At 33.7% G+C, this 27,150-nt stretch overlaps 1 protein-coding gene across 7 annotated transcripts; it reads left to right on the forward strand.

The window, feature by feature from the left end:
- The first annotated feature begins 1,517 nt into the window (after positions 1–1,517).
- On the forward strand, positions 1,518–26,996 carry LOC123695969 (trifunctional purine biosynthetic protein adenosine-3). Of its 7 annotated transcripts, none has more exons than XR_006752025.1 (27): positions 1,518–1,863; positions 3,201–3,448; positions 4,524–4,704; positions 6,144–6,357; positions 11,099–11,229; positions 11,441–11,564; positions 11,899–12,121; positions 13,321–13,537; positions 13,850–14,048; positions 14,587–14,794; positions 15,137–15,384; positions 16,211–16,360; positions 19,110–19,275; positions 19,498–19,582; positions 21,183–21,374; positions 21,746–21,800; positions 21,961–22,076; positions 22,199–22,334; positions 22,662–22,840; positions 23,106–23,216; positions 23,484–23,627; positions 23,915–24,076; positions 24,304–24,437; positions 25,072–25,195; positions 25,532–25,631; positions 25,972–26,172; positions 26,227–26,996. XR_006752025.1 is itself a non-coding variant. In XM_045641925.1 (26 exons), exons 1-26 carry the CDS (start codon positions 1,696–1,698, stop codon positions 26,052–26,054), a joined length of 4,098 nt encoding a protein of 1,365 aa, XP_045497881.1. In that variant the 5' UTR covers positions 1,518–1,695; the 3' UTR covers positions 26,055–26,996. The 7 variants fall into 7 exon arrangements, 3 of the variants coding, with proteins under 3 accessions (XP_045497881.1, XP_045497880.1, XP_045497882.1); XR_006752026.1 differs by having other exon boundaries at positions 25,972–26,121; positions 26,165–26,996; XR_006752023.1 differs by having other exon boundaries at positions 25,532–25,832; positions 25,887–26,996.
- Positions 26,997–27,150: the final 154 nt, after the last annotated feature.

Below are 27,150 nucleotides of genomic sequence, written 5' to 3' on the forward strand. Positions count from 1 at the left end.
AAGGCTCAGTGGTAGCTAATTTTTTAACCTTTTATTATGTTTCAAAATATTTTTAATAACTTTAAGAGAACTGAAGATAATTAAAATTTAAAAAGTTAGTAGCATTTGACTGAAATGTAAATTTACTAATACACACTTATCATTTTATTCTCGTTTATATTGGACATATGCATTAATGGATAATATCCAATGAACTTTTATTCTGGTTTTTTTTTTAAACAATATTAGAGTAATCAACTATTATTACATAAAAAATGAAGACACTAAAAAATAATTAAAATCAGTCTTCCTGATCTACATCGTGATCATAATGTACATGATCATACGAATGGCGCCAAAACATATTTTTACGAGAATAAAATGATAATAGGCGTTCGTCATTATTTCGCCGTTTCTTTTTTCCGAGAATATTATTGTAAAAGTTATTACCACATAAAGAGTGAAGAAACTTTTTCACTATCATATTACTACCTTTTTTTTCTAGTACGAATATGTTCTGGGAAAAAGCAGTGAATACAATTGTAATATCCTATAACTTTGTGGATAACAGGAGAAAAAATACAAAAAAAATTGTATAGATGTATTAAGCTACGTAGGCTTCAAATATCGCATAACAATAAAACTATGGTAATGGCGATTATCATTTTATTCTCCGGGGACGGCGATATTATAAATGCGAAAGTAATTCTGTCTGTCTGTTACTCAATCACGCCTAAACTACTGAACCAATTTTCATGAAATTTGGTATGGAGATATTTTGATACCCGAGAAAAGACATAGGCTACTTTTTATCGCGAGAAAATGACGCAATCCCGGAAATCCCACGGGAACGGGAACTATGCGGGTTTTTCTTTGACTGCGCAGGTGAAGCCGCCGGCGTAAACCTAGTTCTATAACTAAAGCAGTAAATAAAGTTATTTATAACCCGGATTTACAGTGAATAGGTATTAAAATAATATGAAAATGTTTTGTATTATAATTATTCCATCCACTAGTTCCATCCGCACCATCTGGATGGTTGGCGCTCCACCACTGTCCGCTTCACCCGCAACTTCCTTCCGCGTACGGTGAAACTGTGGAACGATCTGCCACCTGCGGTGTTCCCGAACAACTACGACATTGGGGCCTTCAAGAAAAGAGCGTATTTGTCCATTAAAGGCCGGCAAAGCACCTGTAACACTTCTTGTGTTACAAGTGTTTATGGGCGGTGGTGACCACTTAACATCAGGTGGCCCACCTGCTCCTTTGCTTGCTCTGACATAAAAAAAAAAAAAAAAAAAAAAAAATATTTAGCAATTTTAAAGACGAACCACGAGCGGCCATATAATATAACTGTTCAAGGAGTATATAAAATTAGTTTGATATATGTATTGTGTTTAATTGTGTATAAATAAAGACGCGCGCCGGATCTTATTAGAGTAAAATTTGTTCTTATCAATTTTGTGTCTTGCGTAAGCTATTTATAAATTACAATCATTTCATATAACGGAACGCTGATGTCAAAACACGATTAGGGAAATGTCATTTTATAGTTAACGTGTGTTGTGATTGGTAGTGCCTAACTTTTGAAACTTGTTTTTTAACTTAAGTTTTCGAACTTTAATTATAGAAAGTCACGCAAGTATTAATTAATACAGATATCTATTAATGCTAAGTGAAATATAAAATTAGAATTAAATTACCCTCTAATTAAATATGTCTAAAAATGTTTTGGTCATTGGAAGTGGTGGTCGAGAGCATGCCTTGTGTTGGAAGTTAGCCGATTCTCCGCTAGTAAAACAAATATTCTGTGCTCCAGGCAGCGTCGGCATTTCATCTATTATCAAAGTTGAAAGTGTCGATCTAAATATAAAAGACTATCCCGTAAGTTCCTATAGGAATTTAAATTCTAATAAGTTTTTTTTACCTGAATTATAATTTGCATAAAAATTTTTTAATAATTATAATGCTTACGTTGTTCCATGTAAGATTTATTATACCTATTCAAAATGAAAACATAATCCTAAGTAACAGTAATATTCAAACTAGCGCTTACACACTAACAAACTTACAGAAAATTGAAACAAAATTTAAAACGAAAAGCATTAAAATCAAAATATGTAGGCAAACCTTTAAATAGTTACTTAATTTGTATTCCAGAGACAAATAAAATAATATTAGAAATCAAATAAGAATCAAATTTGAATATAATAAGTATTACTTACAAATTAGTAAAGGTAAAACTTAATCATAACAAAAAATCTGTATTAGGTATCCTACTAAATAACATTTTTAAAAAGCACAATATGACGATGAATTAAAAAAAAGTGTGTAAAAATTAGTTCATTTATATTTTTCTCATTTTGTCAGTCAGTATGTGCCTACTGTGAGAAAAAAAAGAAAAATAAATTAATTGTGTTTTCTTTTATTTATCACATAAATATAACAATAACAAGTGAAACATACTTGTACGAAACTGTCATCTAATTATTGATAAACTTCGCCCTGTGCTTTTATGTTGATAACAATGCTAAACTGTTACTAGGTAATTAAAATATATTTGATATAGAACAAAGAAACAAATAAGGGATAGGGTTATTTTTGACCGCCTCCTTAGTACAGTGGTTGACACCTAAGCGTAGAACCGAGGGGTCTAGGGTTGTAATCAAACCCCGGTGGGGACGAAAAAAAAATGGCTTGGTCTATCTCTAAAGAAATTCGATCAGAGAAACAGATGTAAAATGCATCTGCCCCTTACCCCACTAGGGGACAATATGGGACTTCACGTTTACTAATTTTGACATTTATAATTTTATTAAAGGAGGAATAAATATTGAATGTTAATATTTCTCAATTGGGATCTAAGGAATATACAAAATCAAATCACACTTAACGTAAAATTGCAGAAATAAAAAAAAAATCTATTCAATATCTCGTATAAACAATTGACTATTAAAAAAAAACCTATAAAATCAGATCTTTAATTCGGGAGTTGTTTTTAGAGTTAAATTCTTTGGTTATCAATTTTATATTTTTACGTCTTACGAATATTAAACAACAATCATTATATTTTATCATTGGAAAAATTGTTTTAATGTACATTTTAATCGTCTTTCTGTAACAAGTTATTATAATTTTACAGATGTAGTTACTTTATAAAAAATATTTTTTTTTTTATTATTATAACTATATTGAGTTTGTTTTTTTTATTTACATGGTAGGCATTAGCAGAATGGTGCAAACAAAAGGACATAGATCTAGTGATCGTCGGTCCAGAAGATCCTCTAGCCGATGGGATTGTAGATGCTCTATCAACATATGGCATCAAATGCTTTGGTCCAACGAAAGCTGGAGCCGAAATTGAGGCGAACAAAGACTGGTCGAAGAAGTTTATGACTAAATATCAGATTCCGACAGCAAGATATCAGTCTTTCACTGATGCAACAGCGGCTAAGAATTTTATCAACACGTGAGTAGACCACCATATTTTTGTGAAATTATTTGCAATTAAGTTTTAACCTACTGTCTATTTTTAACCGACTTCAAAAAAAAGGAGGAGGTTATCAATTCGGCCGGTATATTTTTTTTTTTTTTTTTTTTTTTTATGTATGTACACCGATTACTCCGAGGTTTCTGAACCGATTTACGTGATTCTTTTTTTGTTCGATGCGGGATGGTGTCGAATTGGTCCCATAAAAATTTTATTCGGCTAGGCCTAGTAGTTTTTATTTTATGAGCATTTTTGTCTGTACTCGATGACTTAATTTCAATGTAGCAAGTAACTTTGATTCACTTCCCGGTATCCGATTGAGCTGAAATTTTGTATACGAATGTAAATTGGATAGCGATGAAAACGAATGTAAATTGGAAAACATTATCATGACATGGAGCTGATCTGATGATGGAATCGGAAGGGGGCCATAGGAACTCAGTAATATATTGACTCAACTTTATCGAGTTTGGGCTCGTTTGATTCGTGTTGAAAAATACACTAAAAAGTATTAAATAAAAATAACTGCGTTAAAAACAACCGACTTCAAAAACGGAAAAGTAAGAAATAAAAAAGATTTGATATTATTAATTACTACATATTATTTTTATGTGCTATTTATTAAATAGGTTTGAAGTCGGTGCCAAACACTAAGCACTTAGTATTAAGCCCATGCACCGACATCAAACCTTTTTAGTAAATAGCACATAAAAATAATATGTAGTAATTAATAATATCAAATCTTTTTTATTTCTTACTTTTCCGTTTTTGAAGTCGGTTGTTTTTAACGCAGTTATTTTTATTTGTTGTTGTATAAAACCAACAAAAATGCATATCTATGGGGTGGAAGAATGTTACGGGCATATTTAAGCGTTTCGACGCGATGTCAAGCGCCTTTATTGCCTGATGTTTGAATGAAATCAAAATTATACAACCAAATGGTTACAATCTTTACATTTTTCACTCTTAAGTTACACTATGGATAGTTCTAAAAGCATCTGTAGGAACTAGGTATTCAGATACACAAAATAATTTATTTTAAAATGCCTTTTAGTGCTCCATTCCCAGCCTTGGTGGTAAAAGCATCTGGCTTAGCAGCTGGCAAGGGAGTCGTAGTTGCATCGAGCAAGGAAGAAGCCTGTGCCGCTGTTGATGAGATTTTGACAGACGCTAAATATGGTAGTGCAGGACAAACAGTGGTCATTGAAGAAGTTTTGGAGGGCGATGAAGTGTCTGTAAGTATTTTGGAAAATCTACTGTTTATAGTATTTTTTTTCAATAAGTCACAGACACAGTCAGTGAAATATTTAAAAAAACGGGAGGGTAGTTGGATTTTTTTTGATGTTTTTGTTAAATTACTGTGGATGATGAATTGAAAAGGGAAAAGGAAAGGAACGAAGTAATTTTCTTTTTTAAATTTATATTGAAGTAGAAAAACGAGTTATTTTTGGTTCATACAAAACTATTTAAACGATAATATGTATGAAATAATGTTGGTAACCACTTATGTATTGTTCCTAATACATTACATTAATAGCAATAACATTATTTCGACACTTTTAAACGACCAGTTTAGTTTGGTAAAAAACACGATAAAAAGTAAATATATCGTAAGTAGTGTTCGCACGCATCCGTTAGAATTGTAATTATTATCGAACGAATGCAATTTATTTGTTTGAGTTGGTATTATTTGCGGAGAGTGAAACAATACGAAAGCAAGCGACATTTCATAAACTATTTTTTAACACTAATAAAAAAATCACAAAAATATTATGATAAAGTAAGAAGTAAATAATGATTTTTTGAATTTAATAAAAAAATTAGCTTGGAAGTCTTTAACTTGTAATAAATATCTCTTGAAAGAGATTTTGTGACTTGATTTTTTCTTCAAAAAATGTTATTTTCCTTTTTTTATTTATCCACATTTAACGTCCACAAAACGATTTTCTTAGCTCTAATGCTTTGACTATATTCCTCAAAAACAGATGATGTTACGGCCTCTGTGATTACAAATAACTTACGAAAATAATATCGATAACACGGGTCAAGACGTCGATCATATGTGCGTTTACTGGGGGCTCGATTAGATAACAGTTAATTGTAAAAAAAAACTTTGTTTTGTTGTTTATATGTTGCTAAGAGATAGTACATTTTCGTGACGAAATTTAGCGAGTGATTGAGGAATGGTATAGGTGTGCGATCGCAAAACAACCAATAACTTTGTTATCGATTTTTGATGGAATTTTTTTCTCAAGTTTATAAAATAAAACGCAAATTAAACTAAATTAAGACAGTTTTAAAGTAATTTGACTATCTGTACGTGAAATTATTTTGTGATAGGGATGCAATTTTCTCAATAATTTTCGTATTGACAAACATAACAAATGATTCGAAGAGCTTAATCACGACTGTTACGCATGCTGAACTGAGTTAAACAACCTAGCATATGTACCTACTTACTAATAATTGAATATTGATATAAATTTAAATTAGACTATTATAACAAACCAACCAAACTTTGTTTACCTTCTGAGATACCTCATGGCCGAGGACCTAAATATGCTATAAATAGGTACTGTTTAAGTGCATTTACATTTCGCATTGCTCATGTTGATGCCTATTGACTTGTGACTCTTGTTTTGGCCCAAAATGAATTTTGCCCAATTTTCCACAGGTGCTCGCCTTCACAGATGGCGAGACGGTATCTCTCATGCCCCCGTCCCAAGACCACAAGCGTATTGGAGACGGGGACACTGGCCCCAACACTGGGGGCATGGGGGCATACTGCCCCTGCCCTCTCATCACACCGGAACAGCTGGCTGATGTTAAGGAACAGGTGATACAAAGAGCCGTGGACGGGTTGAAAGCTGAGGGGATACATTATGTTGGTGAGTTAAATAAATTGTTTAAAATTTAAATAAATATTATTGCAATTTTTTTTAAGCAATTTGATTGATAGATAACAAGTTTATTTCAAAAACACAAATATAACAATATAAAATAACTACAAAACAATGAAGCCGCGTGATTCGGGTTAAATGCTAAAATCTAAAAAACATTGTTTTGACACTAAGAATTAATAAGCTTTAGGTAGACTGGTGAAAGCATTTGCATATTTCCAAAATCCAAATATAATTTTCTATTTAAAGTAAGTAGTGTATCGTTTAGATGTACAATATTGACATAGATGTATCTAGAAGGCAAATATTGTCTACTTATAGTCCGATTAATTTATCGTTACCATACAATTATAGCACGAATTGTAAATAGTTTAATTCAACATCAAGATTACTACGGGCTTTAGCCGGTTCAATTAATTACAACAGATATCAGCTAATACGTAGGATCGTCATTCGTAAACAAATCCACTTGGGTCTTGGACAGTTGGGCTGTGAAAGGAAATCACTAGAATTTTGTGGGAAGATATTACTTTACTTTATAACTGTAACTGGATAACTGGACTATAACACCATAATAATATAGTAGTTTATTTTTTTATAAATGGGGCATAGTGTAAAGAAGAATCACGATCTATGTTCCATCAAGAATTTAGAATATGTACTTAAAGATTTAAATATGAATGATTAAATGAATGGCTTTATAACTGACTAGCTGTGCCGTTATCCGCTCCGCTCCTAGCGTGATAATATATAGCCTATATTACTCGTGGACAATGTAGCTTTCGAATGGTGAAAGATTTTTTTTTTTAAATCGGTCCAGTAGTTTATGAGCCTATTCATTACAATTAAACAAACAAACAAAGTTTTCCTCTGTATAATATTAGTGTAGATGTCAATTTTAATGAGACGGCTAGTAACTACCACTTTAACCTTATACTCGATAATATATGAATGACGTGATTGTAAAAGTATTATCATCGGGACTTCATTTCAGTATTATCACCAGACACTATAGCGCGAATCGGGTTATCAAAATCGTAAAAATTTTACAATTTTTTTATTCTAATGTGGCCATGGACACATACGTACAATTTTGTTATAATTATTCTTAAAAAAAAAAATTAAATCTTGGGATCTTTTATTTGAAGAAAGAGCATATTTTCTCGTCCAGTTTTAAGGAATGACTTATATGTTGAATATAACTTAATTTTAAATAAACGTTTTTATATCCCACCAGTTGGTTAAGACCTAAGTTAACAGCACACTATTGAGAGTCAATTTTTAAATCCTTGCGTTATATCATTCTCGTAAAAACGTAGAATAAACAACGCGTACAAACACTGTCCGAAGCAAAACTCTATCTATACGTGTATGAGGCAGAGTTTTCGAATAAGCAGTTCAAATTTTAGTACTGTCACTATGTTTTTACAGCCCGATCGGGCATTTTTGACGACCTTTCAAAAGGCGATTGTGAGAAAATATAGTTATTTCTTATACCTATGTAGTAGATACGACTGGTAAATGGTTATCATATACTATTCAGGTGGTCAAGTACTTCTGAACTATACACATTACAAAACTAGACGTAAAGATTTTTTTTCATCTTACTGACTTAGTTTGCTAATAATGGCCAAACAGGTAGAATCGAGTTTTATGTAAGATCTCACTGACCTCTGTAACAACGCTAGGCTATTTTTTATTGTACAGTTTTTATTGTGAGGATAGACCATGGATAGTCATTAGGTTCCTAAGTTCAAAGTATCTGGTGTAACTACGACGTTTATTGAACCAAATTAAAAAGTAGGGGGTTTTCAATTTGGAATGAGTAATAAGTTTCTCATGATGTTGTTATTAGTTTTTATTATTGTAAGCTGTGAAGAATATCTTTTCTTCTCTTATTCACATATGAAACAACTATCTAATCGATCTCGATTTGCCTAAAATTTTGTAGAATTCAGATGATCTAATACTCTAGTTACTAGAGTGTAAAATATCTGCACAATGGTAGCGGTATTCTGTGACTATGGTACACATTATTCTGAAATAGCATGCGGGTTACTTTTCACCCAGAAGTGAATAGTGAAAAGTGATAGGGGCCAGTCTTTTAAAATGAACTAAATTCCTTATGGAATAAAATATAATGTCAAGAACATATCAATTAAATACACTTTGCCACATTAAAATTGCTACTGATGTTTATCTACCTTGATACTTTGGTAGACGAATGTTTATAGAAATCTATGTATATTGCAGGGCATTGAACTTTAGTAATTGAAATTGTTACAGTATTTTACGGACTGTTTAACATTCTTGTTCACAGACATTCGTCAATATTACTTTCATTACGATACTTAATAATTTTCGAATAACATAAATATGTCGTACACATTTAATTTCATATAAATTAAAATGATGATCAAAACACATGTATGCCTTGTTGTCTTGCGTTTTAGCGAATCTTAAATTTTTTTATTTTTATTAACATTTTATTCAGTGCTACTGTTCTCGAACAATCTGTTAATATTATATTACTTTGTATACGATACTTACACCATATAACATGAGAAAATGGGCGTGTTTTCGCTGAAGCTATTAGTTTAATTCCCGGGGTTATCTAATGTTTACAGAAGATGATATCACCAGCATATAATATATCTGCATCATATTAAGGTCGACTTGAATTCATAGATTATTATCTAAAATCATAGTGCACTTATTGTTTTAATAGGCCTATGATTATTATTGGATATAGTGGATTGGGGACAATCATGACTCTATTTTCCATAGCTGTGATGCCATTTTTGTCTTTTATTTCTCTTATTTCCTACTACCATGTTTTTTAGAGATATTATTTATTATGTAACAAATTTAATGATAAAAACACCACATTGGCTTAAATTTTGTCAACATAATATATAAATAAGCCATAAGGAAGCGAACCCAAATAACCGGCGATATCATAAAGATGGTCATACCATTTTAATAGGTAATTAAAAGCCCTTTGTCATGTGCAGTCTGTAAGGTAATAAAATCTTATTGTGGCACGGGGTAGTAATTATACCTTATCAAAGGTTGCTGCCCTTACATCAATCCTGACGTTGTACATACTAAAGTAAATATCGACTTGTTTATAAAATTTCTTTATCAGATCATCGTTTTGCACGTGCTAGGGCAATGTCTTTTGACAGAAATGTAACATTTATGCCTTAACTAGTCCTAGAATACTGTAATCATGATAGGATAGGGAATGAATGAAAAGTTACCTTTTACTTGGTGTCGTAATAATTTTGGGAAATTACGTTTTCTGCATCCATTCAGTAAATAAAGAGTTCTGAAACTAGCAAAACGTCACCATTGTCCTTAAGAGTTACTAATCGAATGTCGGTTTGAATCTTTCCATTCTTCCCAACAGATCCCATAGTTTAACAAACTTAAGAGTTAAGATATGTAATGGGAAAAAGTATAGGAACGGAACGAATAATTATTACATTTATATGTAACATACTAACACAAAGATAATTTCCTATATTTCTACCACCATTCTCGATAGCCACTCGAAAACATGTACGTAAATACTATAACTACACCGTGGTCCGTGTCAATAACCTCTGGCCCCTGATTATTTATATGTGTGATATTGCAAATAGGTTTAGTTGATAACCAGCGAAGTTTAAAGGTCAGCTCTCGAACTTGAGAAATGCCTAGTTTGTTTCGAGATGAAAACGTCACGTAAAAGATGCATAATGCAAGAAATTTTATTGATCAAAGATGCTGTTATTGTGAATAGAAAATGCGTCATAGTAATTTTATTTATTTTCATATCAACTATGAATTGATTGGGTTTTAAATTTCCTTAAGGTCTTCTTTGGAATCTATTAAACTTTGTTTTGTTAAAGTTTATATATTTTTGGCCTCCATTTATGTATGTTATATGCATTATTCACCTGTACATAGACCTATCTAATAGTTGCAAATAATTTTCATTTACATATTTAGCAAATTATTCAACATTTAAATAGGTTTTAAGTCTTGTAGGTATTGCTTTAGTTTTTGGCACTAAAAGTAATTTAACTATTGAATAACTTATTTTTATTACATATCTTATTGATAACCAATGCCTTAATTATGAATATAGTGGCGACAAACAACGATAACAATGGACAAACAACCAATATTATTACATTTCAATAAATCGCATTATAAGATCTATTACCTAAGCCATAGAGTTGAAATTTGAAAGAATTTAATTAGATGAGGGTAATGTTTGAAAAAGTTGCGTCTTGGCTGACTTATTGTATTGATGTAAGCAAACAATTGCCTGCGTAATACAAGTAGTTGTCAATGGTACGCAATGTCAAGGTTCATCCACGGATATCACATGTTATATGTTCTTTGGAACACATTATAATAAATCACAACATAAGCGATGATGAGATGGCAAAATATAAAATAATGATAATTGATAATAAACTAATTCGAAATGCAGACTAAACAAATCAATTTCCATCCTTGAAAATATAACACAAATGACAAAACACACTCAAATCAATTACAAAACGAAATGATAAAGAATACAATTTATTATGTAGATCACTTCCTTCATCGTCATCATCATCAGCCCATATACGTTCCCACTGCTGGGACAAGGGCCTCCTATGAATATTACCTTTCTTTACATCTTTTATCATTATCATGATACAAAGTATAAAAACTAAAAAATTCCTTCTAGGTGTGCTATATGCCGGTATGATGGTCACAAAATCGGGCCCAATGACGTTGGAATTCAACTGTCGTTTCGGCGACCCAGAAACCCAAGTTCTGATGTTGCTTCTCGAATCCGACCTGTATACTATCATGAGGGTAAGATTATTCTTATAAATTTTAAGTTACCAGATGTTCGATAAAAGAAATTTAGGCAAAAGTCGGTCTAAAACCAAAAAATAATGGTAGAATTAAAGGAGCTGAAAATACATTCCCTAACCTTTACTCCCAACTAAAATTGTCATGGGAAATTTAAAGACTAACAATTTTACTGTAAGATTAAAAATTAAAATGTATTTTTTTTTTGCAGGCGTGTGTCGATGGCACATTGAAGCAAGTGCAAGTGAAATGGGAGACAGAAATGTGCGCCGTGGGTGTTGTGATCGCCTCTAAGGGTTATCCCGTGACGTCGACCAAGGGATGCGTTATTAGCGGTAAGTCAGATTTTCTAGAAAATCTCTATTAAGCAGTTGTTGCGTCAATTGTTATGAAAAAGTTTCCCATTTTGAAATGTTATTGACTTCAAACTTCTGTGTTGTTTGTTTTCCATAATTTGAACTGTTGCAGTTAATTTTTCGTCGTAAAAAAATTCCATAATTATCAGTTAAAACTATCTCTGCCGTACATTCTGGGCAATTTTAAATACACAACAAAAGGTCTCCAAAGATTTTAGATACTTGTTCTTAGTCATAAAAATCCTTATCCATTACCATATTTTGTCCTTTCTAGAACATTGAAATCTCCAAACTAACCACAATTTCTTTCCAGGTCTATCCCAAGTGCAAGCCCAACCGAATATCGTAGTATTCCACAGCGGAGTGGCCCGTGGGGCCAACGACTCATTGGTTACAGCCGGGGGTCGGGTTATACTGGTCGCAGCCAAACGTAGCTCCCTACGTACTGCAGCATCTGTGGCCACTACTGCAGCTGCTGCTATTGACTTCCCTGGAGCTCAGTATAGGAAGGATATAGCTCATAGGGCTTTCTCTAAGTAAGTATCGGGAAAAGGTAGTTTTTAAGGTTCAAGTATTTGTTTGTAGTTGAATTTTTTGATTAGAATTTCCTATCCTTTCGATAATCTGCGTTTCTGCATAAAAATTTCTATAAGTAAGTTTTTTACCGTTAGAAGTAAGCACTTTATAGATAGAAAGAAAAGTTTGGGAATCGATCGTTTTATCGGTAGTTTGGGTAGAATAATTTATTCGTTCGTTCGTCTTTGATCACGTCATTTTATTTAATCTATAAATAATTTTCTATACTACGATTCAGGAATCACCCCACGGAAATATCGAGAAAATGTTTTTACTAGTGTTCTCAACTTAAAAAAAATGGTTTCATTCATAGACCATATAATTTACTTATTTCAATTTTTAAAGAAATTGTGCTAAGGTAAAACGGTTTGTTTCAGTTCCGTAATCGCATGAAGGATGAAGATCTCATCACTTTCCATTCATTTTTATTATTCAATATTTTACCCTGTATACATTTATTTTCCCTAATAAATACACATTCCATTTATTTCGTTTTTCATTTGTTTCCAAGTTTTTTTACCTTAGTAGTCATTCGGGATTCATCAAAATCAAAAAAAATCATAAGGGAGGAGCTTTTGTTGAAAGTTATAACATCGAATCACACCTTTTATATGGCCCGAATTGATTTACAATTATTATAAAACCATTCTAAAAGAGCACATTTCATAATATCCCTAATCCCGTTAAGAGCCCATTAACTGTCACGATTCGACATGTGGACTGATATTCTTTCTATTGCAATGCGGTCAGAGCAGTGTTCATTGTAAACCTCAGTAATAGGGGCAACACAATATTATTATTACCAATGGAATAACGTTTATAACAAGAAAGACATAATAACGACAAATAAACTTTACTGTACAATTAACAAGTAAGAGTTGGAATTGAACCCAAATAATATGATCTTCGGTACAAAAACAATAGACCTAAATCTATCATAAAGGATAGGACCTAATCTTTTGTAGTATTGTATATATATTTTAACGAATATTTGCCTTAAACAAAACATTATCTGTAACTCGAGACATATTCGAAAGAGCAATCCCAAACGAAACCAATCCCGATACGAATTTTACACCAGAAAATATGCACCAAGTGCTCCCCAAACAACCATATAAGAAACTAAGCGTATAAAACTAAAACATACAATTACTTCCAGACTAAACGGCCTCTCATACCTCGAGAGTGGTGTAGACATAGACGCGGCTGCTAACCTCGTGCGAATCATTGAACCTGTGGCCACAGCTACACATAGACGTGGTGTTCTTGGCAGACTTGGGTGTTATAGCGGCCTTTTCCAGTTGTCTGCTATGGATTCACGCTTCAAGGACCCCGTGTTAGTGCTGGGGACTGATGGAGTTGGGACTAAGCTGAAGGTAAGCATGGATACTGTGAAAAACATAATTTGCACCCTATTTGCAGCTTTTCAGATTATAGGTGCAAAGATTCCGTGCTGGTACAGAGAACTGACGGCGTGGGTACTAACTAACGAAACGAATCAATATCTACCAGAACAGGACGTTGAATTTAGTTTCAAGTTCTGTGTTAAGGTGCAAGATCCCGTCCCATTTTATCATTGACATTCACACAAATCTTATCCTGGCAAAAGAAATAAACATAACTTTTGATATATAATTATCATAAATACATGCTCGTATTCCACTTTAAAAAATATCATTCCTTTTCAGATTGCAGAAATAATGCAAAAATACGATACATTGGGCCAAGATCTCGTAGCTATGTGCGTGAACGATATCCTATGCGCGGGCGCAGAACCGTTCGCGTTCCTGGACTACATGGCGTGCGGGAGGTTGCAGCTGACCACCGCTACTGCTATTATAAAAGGCATTGCTAATGCGTGTTTGATGTCTGGGTGTGCTTTGTTGGGTAAGTCCTTAACATAATTTTTATTCAAGTAAATAATGTAATAAAAAAAGGAGAGTGAAAATTCTTTGCCAAGCACATCTTGGCAAAGAATTTTCACCTCTGACACATAAGTGAAAATTCTTTGCCAAGATTCAAAGATACCAAAATCTTCACCTTACTCCATGACGCGACCTTGAAATTTACTCTCAATGCGCCTAAAGAAGTTTCTTCTTCAGAAGACACTTCAAAAAATAAAATAATTTGTTTTTATTGGTTAATAATAAAGTAACTAGATTAAAATTTTCTCAACTTCTCCTGTGGCATCTAATTATAATTAGTTAAGCCTGTAAAACGTAACGTATTTAAATAAATAAATATTTTACTGCATTTTTATTTCTTACCATTACGAAACTTCGTGACACTAACTTTACTGCGGTCGCGATCTTGCCAGATATCAAATAATATATCTCACCACTGCAGTCTGCACTTCAAAAAAAATCCTGTGACAAATAAACGTTGTTTTCCGTTTTAATATAGCAATCTAAATTCCCTTACTTAGGTGGTGAAACAGCAGAGATGCCGTCAATGTACGACATAGGCAAGTACGACTTGGCCGGTTTCGCAGTAGGAGTAGTTGATAACCTGAAACAATTACCTCGTATGAAGGAAATACGGGCTGGAGATGTTGTATTAGCGCTACCTTCTACTGGAGTTCATAGTAACGGGTATAGTTTGGTGCAGAAGATTATGGCTGAAACTGGACATAGGTGAGCATTGGAAAAAATATTTTGTTTGCATTGATTTGTGTCGATATTATTAAGCGTAGCGAAATTCAAAATCTTTGGATAAGTGCGCTTTAAAATACTTAACTTAATTAAGTAAATCCTTAGGAACTTGAACCAATTTGAAATTTACTAGCGAAAAGCTACGAATTCTCTAAACGCCACAGGCCTTATTATTTTTTGACAGTCAATTAATAATTATAAACTTTTGTGTTATTTTTGCTGTCTTTGTCCATTTTGTTATCTACAGGGTAATCACGGAATACTTTTCCATAGTTTCCTGCAATTTATTAACAAAATTGTCTGACAAATCGTTTCTTATTTCAGTTTCCATGACAAAGCTCCATTCAGTACTACAAACAAAACTTATGGAGAAGAATTCTTAGAGCCCACAGGCATTTACGTGAAGGCTCTGTTACCGGCAGTAAAAAAAGGTCTAGTTAAAGGACTAGCGCATATAACTGGAGGTGGATTGTTGGAAAATATACCCAGGATTCTGCCAGCTGGAGTCAAAGTTAAATTGGACGCTATGAAGTTCAGGATAAAGCCGATTTTCGGATGGTTACAAGCTAAGGGTAAGCATTGTTTGATAGTATCGCCAGAGCTACATGCAAATATTTTTCGTGTTAACTTAATAAGTCATCTATACATATAATAAATCTGTAGAAGGGTCAATTCTGTACATTGAAAATATTGAAAAAATAAATAGCAGGGGGGGGGTGTTACTGGATCGATACCAAACCCAAATATGTGATTAAAAAAATTTTTGTCTGTCTGTCTGTCTGTATGTTCAGGCATCACGTGAAAACTAACGGTTCGATTTCGATGAAACTTGGTATAATTATACCTTATTATCCTGGGCATAAAATAGGATACTTTTTATCCCGGAAAAATACGTAGAAAAAAAGTAAATCTTAATTTTTCCGCGCGGACGGAGTCGCGGGCGGAAGCTAGTACTAAAATAATTTTTGTTCGAAGAAGAACTTTTTTATATGTAAAAATAATATAAAAAGAAATGTGTGTACACACGTAAGAAGTGAAACTTCTTTATGACCTTAATTTTTTTAAAATAATTTACTATATGCAACTTTACAGAAATACGTGGAATCACGCGTGGTAGGGATAATAAAAACATGGCGCGTAACGGAAAAATGTCACGCGTAACGAAAAAATGTTACACTCAATTTTTTTCCAATCCCGATAAAGAAGTTTCACTTCAATTAATTTTATTCTATACCTCGTTTAGTAGCAGCCCTAAGCTCTAACTATTTTAACATTTTATATAACTTTAATTTCTGTGATGAAGCATATAGGGGTAATTGTTAATTATTTTTTAATATTAGCAAAAAAAAAACTACATCATCCATGCTTACACAAAATTTTTACAATATTTTCCCCCAGGAATGGTATCAGACTTCGAAATGCTGCGCACTTTCAACTGCGGTATCGGTATGGTGGCCATCGTGGACCCCGTGTGTCTCAAGGAGTTCCTCGCTACTGTGGACGGGACTATAGATGTGGTTGGTGCGGTGGAGGCTATTGGGAAACAGGGTAAGAGAGAATAGACCTTATTTTTGTAGCAATAAGGTTGAATGTTGTATGAAAATGCACACATTCAATTCCGGTATCGGCATGGTGGCCATAGTAGACCCCGTGTGTCTCAAGAAGTTCCTCGTTACTGTGGACGGGACTATAGATGTGGTTGGTGCGGTGGAGGCTATTGGGAAACAGGGTAAGAGAGAATAGACCTTATTTTTGTAGCAATAAGGTTGAATGTTGTATGAAAATGCACACATTCAATTCCGGTATCGGCATGGTGGCCATAGTAGACCCCGTGTGCCTCAAGGAATTCCTCGCTACTGTGGACGGGACTATAGATGTGGTTGGTGCGGTGGAGGCTATTGGGAAACAGGGTAAGAGAGAATAGACCTTATTTTTGTAGCAATAAGGTTGAATGTTGTATGAAAATGCACACATTCAATTCCGGTATCGGCATGGTGGCCATAGTAGACCCCGTGTGTCTCAAGAAGTTCCTCGTTACTGTGGACGGGACTATAGATGTGGTTGGTGCGGTGGAGGCTATTGGGAAACAGGGTAAGAGAGAATAGACCTTATTTTTGTAGCAATAAGGTTGAATGTTGTATGAAAATGCACACATTCAATTCCGGTATCGGCATGGTGGCCATAGTAGACCCCGTGTGCCTCAAGGAATTCCTCGCTACTGTGGACGGGACTATAGATGTGGTTGGTGCGGTGGAGGCTATTGGGAAACAGGGTAAGAGAGAATAGACCTTATTTTTGTAGCAATAAGGTTGAATGTTGTATGAAAATGCACACATTCAATTCCGGTATCGGCATGGTGGCCATAGTAGACCCCGTGTGTCTCAAGAAGTTCCTCGTTACTGTGGACGGGACTATAGATGTGGTTGGTGCGGTGGAGGCTATTGGTAAACAGGGTAAGTGGGAGTGGACCTTAGTTGCGTAGTGTTAAGGTTTAATTTCGAATGAATATAAGGTGTACATACTTTATCGTCTTATAAACCACACACCAACTTTTATTTTTCTTTTATTTTGAGCTTGTTTTTCTTACTGATTGAATACTTGACTGATTACTTCTTTTTACCAAAATATACAGGGTGTCCCACTATTGGTATATTAACCGCGAAGCAAAAATTGTTTGCTAAATTTTTCCTGAAAATCTATGTTTTCTTTTCTAGCTTCGCGCAGCCGGCATATACCGTTTCTCTAATGTGAATATTTTGTCTATGAAAACATAATCTTAAACGATAGCTCACATGCTTGTGGCAAAGTTGGGCGGGTTGCTTGTTATGGGTGTACACATTGAGTTTAAAGAATTTGAAAAAAAAATACGTCTAGAATTTTATAAGTTTGGTTTTACCTTAGATTACAAAATAAAGTACAGATAGAGCATGACAACCGCCCGTCGCCCTTGTCAAAGAAAATACGAAATCAAAAACAAATACGTCGCTGCACCAGTGCTATAGCGCATATAGTGTCATGCAATACGTCAAAAAGGGTTTGCAATTTTAGTAAAAAAATGCCGTCTTGTGATAATAAAACGCTGTAAAATTTGTTCCCGAAAACAAAAAAAAAAAGATAAAACATCGTTTCACAGGTTTTCTGTAGATTATTTGGCTGATTTATTTCTATGATACGAATAATAATTTTACAGATATGAAGGAATACAAAACTTCAACGTATGTTGCCAGTATTTTGAAAATGAATTTGCCATTTTTATTGGTAAAACGGTAAAATGGTTAAAAGATCTTCAGGGTAATGCTGTTGGATTTTTCGATCGTGAATGTGATTATTTGTATAGTGCACTAAAGGTTCATGATAATTATTAGATTATTTTAATAAGCATAATAAATTATTTTGTTACTTTTATAAAGCTTAAAAACGTCATAGTCGTTTTCGCTAGCGATTTAATTTATGTGAACTCCATGATGGATATGATGAAAATAAAATGTCCCGTATTCTCGACTAAAAACTACCGCTATTCGTATTCATATATTATGAAAAATAAAAAATAATATAATAATTATAGTTAATATTGAAACTTTTTTTATGTAATTTATTAAATAAAAAATTGAATACAATTATTTTGTCCATATATAACTTTAGTAGGCAGGTACTTTATGTAATAAAAGAATTTAAATAAAAATTAAAACTCGACTTCTCATTTATGTATATAGCCTACGTCACTACCGCCACTAACATAATAATTCAGATCATTGCAATGAAACCTCACAACTCAAAATCGGTCCAACGGTTTATACTGCAGGGCGTGTCAAAGAAATATTATACATACATACATAAACTCGAAAAACATAACCCTCTTTTTTCCGTAGTCGGGGAAAAATTTGGGAAATTTTTCAATATCTGGCAACATTACACGCACACAGAAGCACCGTGTACGTACAGTGCAGCGGCGAAATGACAGCACACATAGCTTTATTGAAAATGACGATAAATTATTCGGTTTAGTTCGGCAACGCTCCATCTGTCTTTTATTTTGTAATCTAAGGGTTTTACGTACTCAGGCCTCAGCGTATGCAAAACTATAACCTCCTTTGAGCTTAGTATACCAACAGTGGGACATCCTGTATAATCCACACAAACATAAAACAATATAAGTTTCCGTCTATTTTATGATAACATCTTTTCAAAGATATTGAGCGTAGCGAAATTCAAAATCTTTCCCTGGTTGTGTTCAATATTTTTATTTAACAATTTATGTGTGATAAAAATAAATTTAATTTGTTTTTTCTTACCTCAGGCGGTCATCAAGTAGTAGTAGACAACTTCAGCAAAGCAATGGCCCCGTTAAGCAGCCCATACACGAGCGGTGCACACGCGCCGCTAAAATCGCTCTCGTACAAGGACAGTGGAGTCGATATTGAGGCTGGAGACTCGCTTGTTTCTCTTATTAAACCTTTGGCTAGGTGAGTACTTAAAAAATAATAATTTAGGTGTTTAAAATATTTATTTTTTCATGTGTTTTAATTTTGTCAGTTCTCTTTTTATTTACGTATTTATTTTTACTTAAATATTTTCAAATTTTTATTTGCAGCATTTTATTACAATATAATTAAAAGTTATAATTAAGGGCAGTCGGAGTTTAAGGGTTTACTTACAAAATTAATTAAGTATTTTATTAATTCTAGATCGACTTCTCGTTCGGGAGTACTGGGTGGTTTGGGAGGATTCGGAGGATGCTTCCAGTTGAAGGCTATTGAACAAGAGTATAAGGTTAGCACCAATTATGAATTGATGTAACTTATTTAATGGTTCGTGGTCGCAAATATACCTGTGTGGGAGGTTCACTTTTTAAAATTTTACTGTATTGAAATTAAAATTTTCATTTTTTTTTTTTGACAAGAATTTGATTCTTTTGCTATTCGAAATATTTAACAACATTTTATTGACGGATAGTTAATACATATTTTAATACATAATTCCCAAATTTAATCACTTACCATCATTATATTATAACGTAGTAAATTGATCGAAAAATGTCTTTACAATATTGAAAGCAAATATCCTTAACATGGACCATCGTAGGCGTTTACATCTTGCATCTCTTCTCTTTGATGTGATCAGTACCAAAGCCCCAGCGTATCTCTATAATAAATTGACATGGATGGGATGTAATAATGGTATAACTACTAGGGCGACTCTTGTCAAACTGGCAGTACCTAAACACCATAAATCGATTTTTAAAGGTAGTTTTAAATATAGTGCGACTAAGTGCTGGAATAATTTACCGCCTCCATTACGAAACTCGAGGACCTTATCAAGTTTTAAACATGGCTTTAAAAAGCAGCTTCTTACCGAGTTTCGTAACCAGCCTTAGTCGCATAGGATATTACAGGGTACGATTGTGTTTATTGTTTATTGTGTTATATTGTATTTCATATCTATATTACCTATATGTAAAATTATGTTATTATGTCTTGTTTATATTATATTACTATTATTATTAATATGTACTTGTGTTGTGTATTCTACTAATTATTATATATTTGTATATTACCTATATTTAAGTATACATGAGAAATAATAATACGTATATTTTATAATTCAAGTCTATTGACTGGCACTCCAACAAGGGGCTACTGAAAATCAGCGCTTCACAACAAGTGCAGCACATGCTGAGTAGCGACCCTTTTTAGCACCACACTGATTAGGAATAAGTTCTATTTTTTTTTTCTTTTTTAATTTGTTGCTTTTGTTTTGTGTTTTTTTTTTTCCTTTTATTATGTGTGTGGTGTTGAATAAACTTTTCTTCTTCTTCTTCTTCTTCTGAATTTTAAGTCGTGCTAAAATCATAGTACAGTACGATTCAAACTTAATGGCGGCTCGGAACATCGTACGATCCGATGCGCAGAAAACAATTTTAGGTTAGGTTTTAGTTTAGGACGTTAAGGGACCTGTGCGCACCCGCACTCCCACCTGCACCTAACTTCCGAACCGCCATTAAGTTGAATCGAACAGTAATTACAAACATACTTTTTTCATGACTGACCGGTTGGCTTGGTTGGTAGTGGCCCTGCCTTCCAAGCCACTGGCCGTGGGTTCGATCCCTATCCGGGGCAAATATTTGTGTGATGAACATAGATGCTTGCTCCGTGTCTGGGTGTTAATTATCTATATAAGTATTTATTCAAAATTATATATTATGTATGTTTATCAGCCATCTGGTTTCCATAACACAAACGAAAGCTTAGTATGGGATCAGATCGTGCCGTGTGTGAAAATTGTTCCGAAATATTTATATTTATTTATTTTCATACTTTCTCCACAGTCCAAAACAGCACGTTTTAACGAGTTACCTTTTATTAATTCACAGGACCCAGTCCTAGTTCTAGCAGCAGATGGAGTAGGCACCAAACTGAAGATAGCCCAAGTGATAAATCAGCACAGTACCATCGGTATAGACCTGGTGGCGATGTGCGTTAACGATATCCTGTGTAATGGCGCCGCTCCACTGTCGTTCTTGGACTACTTCGCGTGTGGATCGCTGGATGTTAATGTTGCTAAGGTATGTCATCATCATCACCACCATCATCATCATCATCATCATCATCATCATCATCATCATCAGCCCATATATGTTCCCACTGCTGGGACACGGGCCTCCCATAAGGGATCAGGCCATAATCCACCACAAACACACTAAAAAACTTTTACATAACTTTTACATAGTACTACGGAAAAGGATTTTGGAAAATTTGATTTTAGCCACCTTCTTATTACGGTCAAAGTATGATACGTTATAATGGGTAGAGACCTTTATTCGTAATTTTTATATATTCTGGTTTAGCGAGAACTTTTTTTGAATGAATATATTGAAAAATGCTTTTATATTCGTAAACAATATGGAATAGCAATTTATATTATTGTTTTCTCTAGGATGTAGTGTCTGGTGTGGCCGAGGGATGCCGACAGTCTTCAGCTGCGCTTATTGGTAATTTGTTTTTAATTATTGCATTAAATCTATGTACAGTTACTATAATATGATCAGGTATAAGAAATCACAAAAAAAAAGTTTTTTCTTTTGTTTTTGGTCAAAATACATCTTTGATTTTAAAAACTTAGTCACAAATTGTTATCAATTACGATTTTAGGTGGTGAAACAGCAGAAATGCCGGGCATGTACGAGCCCGGTGTGTACGATATTGCGGGATTCGCACTCGGTGTGGTCGAACGAACACACATCTTGCCCAAGATCAATGATATTACGGTAAATAATCTTTATATTACGTAATCGAGTTTTTAATAAGGAATTTTGATATAAAATTTTATTTTCTGGTTTCTTATAAGAAATTTTATTTTTATTTATCCCTTATTGTATATTCTGTGCAGGTGGGAGACATAATAATCGGGTTGCCATCTAACGGAGTGCACAGCAACGGTTTCAGCTTAATTCACAGTTTGATGAAAAAAGCCAACCTTACCCTCAATGACAAGGCGCCTTTCAGTGAGGATGGACTTACTTTGGGTAAGTGTAAATTAGTATGTTAAATAAAAAAGTCAACTATTTGTTTGTAGATCTAGATTTTCTTTGAAGAATTTTTGAAGTAAATTTCTTTGAATTATATTACAAAACTATAATTATTTTCCATAATAAACAAGAAACAATCTAAACAATTATATCTTTTGTAAACAGTATAAAAATTTATAAAAAAAAAACAATATTTTTTGTTGATTGTCGTAGATTAGTTTTTATATCCCTAAGTGAAAAACGTATCTCTCAACTTTCGCCGTGTAAGTAAGTAAAATATTTAAAACCAATACCTTAATACTCTAATTAATTTCAAATTTTCAGGCGACGAGCTAATCAAACCGACCCGTATCTACGTGCCCAGTGTGGTACCGGCCTTACAGCGAGGCTTTGTTAAGGCGGTGGCACACATCACTGGAGGCGGTCTATTGGAGAACATTCCGAGAGTCATACCGGAGTCTGTTAGAGCACGCCTTAACGCGCATTGGTGGAATGTGCATCCGGTAAGTAAAAATAAGTTACCGAAATTAAAAAAAATGTTCAATTTGGTATGTAAGAAAAATCAATGCAAAAGTATTGATTGTATAATATAATTACTAAAAAGAAGTATTGTAGGATACATTAATATTAAATACACTTAAAATATTCAAGACAATTTGATTTAATATTTGAGATGTTCATTGGAGTTTCTCTATAGAGCTTCGCGGAATTATTTTATTGAAAAATTTCTTTCTTTATATTTTAAATGAAATTATTATAATTCGACAGGTATTCGCATGGATAGCGGACGCTGGTTCAGTGAAAGACGAAGAAATGTTGCGTACATTCAACTGCGGTATCGGAATGGTTCTCGTCGTATCACCCGAACATCAAGCTGAGGTAAAATTCAGGCAGACAATATCTTATAAGAGACATTTAAGGCATTACAGTAAATTGTCTTAATTTAACTATCATTAGTAATTTTTTTGGTCCATTACAATTAAAAATTCACATTTATAAATTAACGAGCAACAATTAATAAAAAAAAAACTTAAACAGAAGTTACATATTCAAAAAAAGTTTTATTTTCCCCTCCTATCATAACATGTTTTTTTTTCTTTATTCTTGCCACCTTTTTACGTGTTCTATTTTCAAATTTCCCTCCAGGTGATGAACATAACCCGCTCATTCGGTGCAATGGTGATCGGCTCGATACAAGCTCGCCCCGCGGGTGGGGCCCGTGTGCTGGTTGATAATTTCGCGTCTGCACTTGATTTTACCAGGCGTATGCCGCTGTTGACTAATAAGAAGGTTAGTTTTTGTGTTTTTAGTTTGGGATTTGCGAAGTCTTCTATTGATAATGAATTATAATATTTAATGTGAAAGTTGAGTTGGGATTTTTCTGTATTTTTTTTTAGCTAGGGAATAGCTTAGTTTCCTACTGTTTAATGAATTTAAATTTTTAAAATGAGAAAGTGATTTGGGATTTTTGTCGATTTTTTTGTTAGTATTCACGCGCTATGCTGCGTAGTGCGTGACAATGTGTTATAACCGCGATATAATATGATGATAACGATTGTGATTGTTTATGAGCACAGGTTGCAGTTCTAGTATCGGGCAGCGGCAGCAACCTGCAGGCGCTGATAGACAGCACACGCGACCGCACGCAGTGCATGTGCACTGAGATCGCGCTGGTGGTCAGCAACAAGCCCGACGCGTTCGCGCTCAAACGCGCTGAGAACGCTGGGATACCCACGCTGGTAAGTGTAGCGGCGCTGAGAGACAGCGCTGATAGACAGCAGTGAACTATTGGAGTCAATGATAACTGCAACATGCCTATAACACCATCAGTGTGCTAGTGTTTATAAGTCGTAACATCAAGCCTTAGAGATACATATAGTAAAAACATACTTCCGTGTATTTTTACTGGACATCTCATTACTAAATCATATAAAATGACCCATATTTACCAATTTAAACTATACAGGTGTTCAACCACAAAGAATACGCGTCCCGCGAAGAATTCGACCGCGCGATTTCTAAGGCTTTAGAATCACACCGCATAGACATCGTGTGCCTTGCCGGGTATATGAGGATACTGTCCGCTGAGTTTGTGCAAAAGTGAGTATATTTTATTATTAAGCTATTGCATAGCTTCTATCGCGGGCCTTGAGCGCGGGGACCGAATCGAGAAATTCCGTAACGAAAAAACCTCACGCTCCCCACGGGGACGGGCGGAGGTGTGGCTTGAAGGCATAGCATGCAATAGCGCAACCGCGGCAGTCCCCGAGAGCCACACGTAGTTTTTCTTTTGTTAAAATTTTGTGTTAACCGTCTTCTGATTTGAACCATTTCGTTGTAAGGATATTTTGTAAGAGTGAATTTATAATTTTGGTTAATATTAAGTTTGAATTAATGTGTAAAAACCGGCAGCTTGCTTTCTATTTTTTCCTCTAAAATTGTCCAAAAGTGTGTTGTCTCCTTCTTTCCTCTTGTGAATTGTGCATCAAATATTTTTCGTGTATCTAATATTTTCACCATGTTCTTTCAAATTATGTATGTCATATTTATCTTAGTAAAATTTGTTTTTAGAGCTTAATTTACTTAGTCTGTAGGTATAAAACTGAACCAGTTTTTATTTCTATAAAAATGTTATTCGTGTGGTACGAATAACATTTTTATAGAAGTAAAAACTGTGTCGTGTTGCAAATTTTAGTCATAAATGATTTTATATATTATAATTTAATATTTGTAGATGGAAAGGCAAGCTAATCAACATCCACCCGTCGCTACTGCCCAAGCACCCGGGTCTCCGCGCACAGAAGCAATGTCTCGAAGCCGGTGATACCCTCTCCGGTTGTACTGTACATTTTGTTGATGTAAGTGTACATAATTTTATGTTTGATTTTACTCTTTTACAAGTTTGATAAATTTACTTAACCGTTATTTTATCTGTGCTGAAACTCTCTAAAAACTTTTTTTTTTTCAAATGAAATCCAATACTCAATGGTGATTAAAGAATATGTCTTACTTTTCCACATACTTAGTAAATTTATTTTCTATATTAATATACAGAATTTATTAATTTATTTTTTTATATCACACGTCAGAAAAAAAAATAGGTTCTTTGGTTTTTATTTATTAAAAATAACTAATAGTTATATGTGCATATTTCACACATTCTAATATAATATATTTTAACAATACACACACAGGAGGGCATGGACACCGGTCCCATAATAACACAAGAGCGTGTACCCGTATACCCGCACGATACAGAAGAAACGCTTTCCGCTCGCATTCTAACCGCGGAACATCGCGCGTACCCACGTGCGTTGAGACTTGTGGCCACGTCACGAGCGAGAGTTGATGCTAAGGGGAATGTTATAATGTCGTAATTTAGGATAAATGTTGCTGTATAATTGTATAATTCGATATTGATGATTAATGTTTTTGTATACTTTGGTTCTTATAGGTTGTCAAAAATAAAATGTTCTTGTATACTTTGGTTGTCATAGATTTTTGAAAATAAAGTTTTTGTATACTGTCTTTTGTATAGATGAAATAAAATTAAATATCAGTTGCTTGCCCATAGATAATTATTACAATTTTATTAACCTAACTTATCCATTAGTTCGCATTCTAACCGCGGAACATCGCGCGTACCCGCGTGCGTTGAGACTTGTGGCCACGTCACGAGCGAGAGTTGATGCTAAGGGGAATGTTATAATGTCGTAATTTAGGATAAATGTTGCTGTATAATTGTATAATTCGATATTGATGATTAATGTTTTTGTATACTTTGGTTCTTATAGGTTGTCAAAAATAAAATGTTCTTGTATACTTTGGTTGTCATAGATTTTTGAAAATAAAGTTTTTGTATACTGTCTTTTGTATAGATGAAATAAAATTAAATATCAGTTGCTTGCCCATAGATAATTATTACAATTTTATTAACCTAACTTATCCATTAGTTCGCATTCTAACCGCGGAACATCGCGCGTACCCGCGTGCGTTGAGACTTGTGGCCACGTCAAGAGCGAGACTTGATGCTAAAGGGAATGTTATTATGTCGTAATTTGTTTGTCTGATAGAATAAAATACGTTTGTGTATAATTTGATGTCGAAAATGTTTTTGTATACTTTGGTTGTCATAGAAAATAATGTTTGTGTATACTTTCATTGTTATATATTGTGAAAAATAGATAAAAAATGTTTATGAAGTGTTTATGTATACTTGATCGAAAATGAAATTTTTGTCTAATAATGTCACTTCCCAGATATAAGTGTTCAATATAGTAAATGTCTATACTTTGGTCTCCAAGACAGAAATGAATTTAATTTTTTATGTATGTACTTTAGTTTCCACAGACATATTATGAACTAGCTTCGGTAGCTCATATCAAAAATAAAAGATGAATCCATTTGGGGCCAACATTATGAGATTAATTAAATATCTTTCACATAGGTATTTCGTTGTATATTTTATAGTATGAAGTTAAGTTTTTATATGAATTATAGTATATGAATAGATTTTATACAAATTAACAAGATATGTCTCAATCTCAATATTATGTGTTCTGAAAAAAAAAATATAGCATAAAGCGCGTCACACACGGTGAATATACTATAATATTTTATGTTAAGATTCTCTAATATAAAATATTACAGTATCATATGGTACACGAAACACTGACACAAAATTTCGGGTCATTTGTAACAAAATGGCGGTTCTACAGGGGTCTTAGTACGCAATGACAAAAAGAAAAAATGATGGTCAGAACGCTGATACCGGATACCTTAAGATACTGTAATATTTTATAGTAGAGAATCT

The sequence above is a fragment of the Colias croceus genome, chromosome 12 (genome assembly GCF_905220415.1).
Source record: "Colias croceus chromosome 12, ilColCroc2.1".
Lineage (NCBI taxonomy): Eukaryota > Metazoa > Arthropoda > Insecta > Lepidoptera > Pieridae > Colias > Colias croceus.

Excerpts from the sequence above, each read along its gene's own strand:
- LOC123695969 (XM_045641924.1), top strand. The coding sequence starts at position 1,696 with ATGTCTAAAAATGTTTTGGTCATTGGAAGTGGTGGTCGAGAGCATGCC. Across the intron at positions 19,276-19,497 it reads CTTATTAAACCTTTGGCTAG|ATCGACTTCTCGTTCGGGAG; the intron begins GTGAGTACTTAA and ends TATTAATTCTAG. Across the intron at positions 19,583-21,182 it reads CTATTGAACAAGAGTATAAG|GACCCAGTCCTAGTTCTAGC; the intron begins GTTAGCACCAAT and ends ATTAATTCACAG.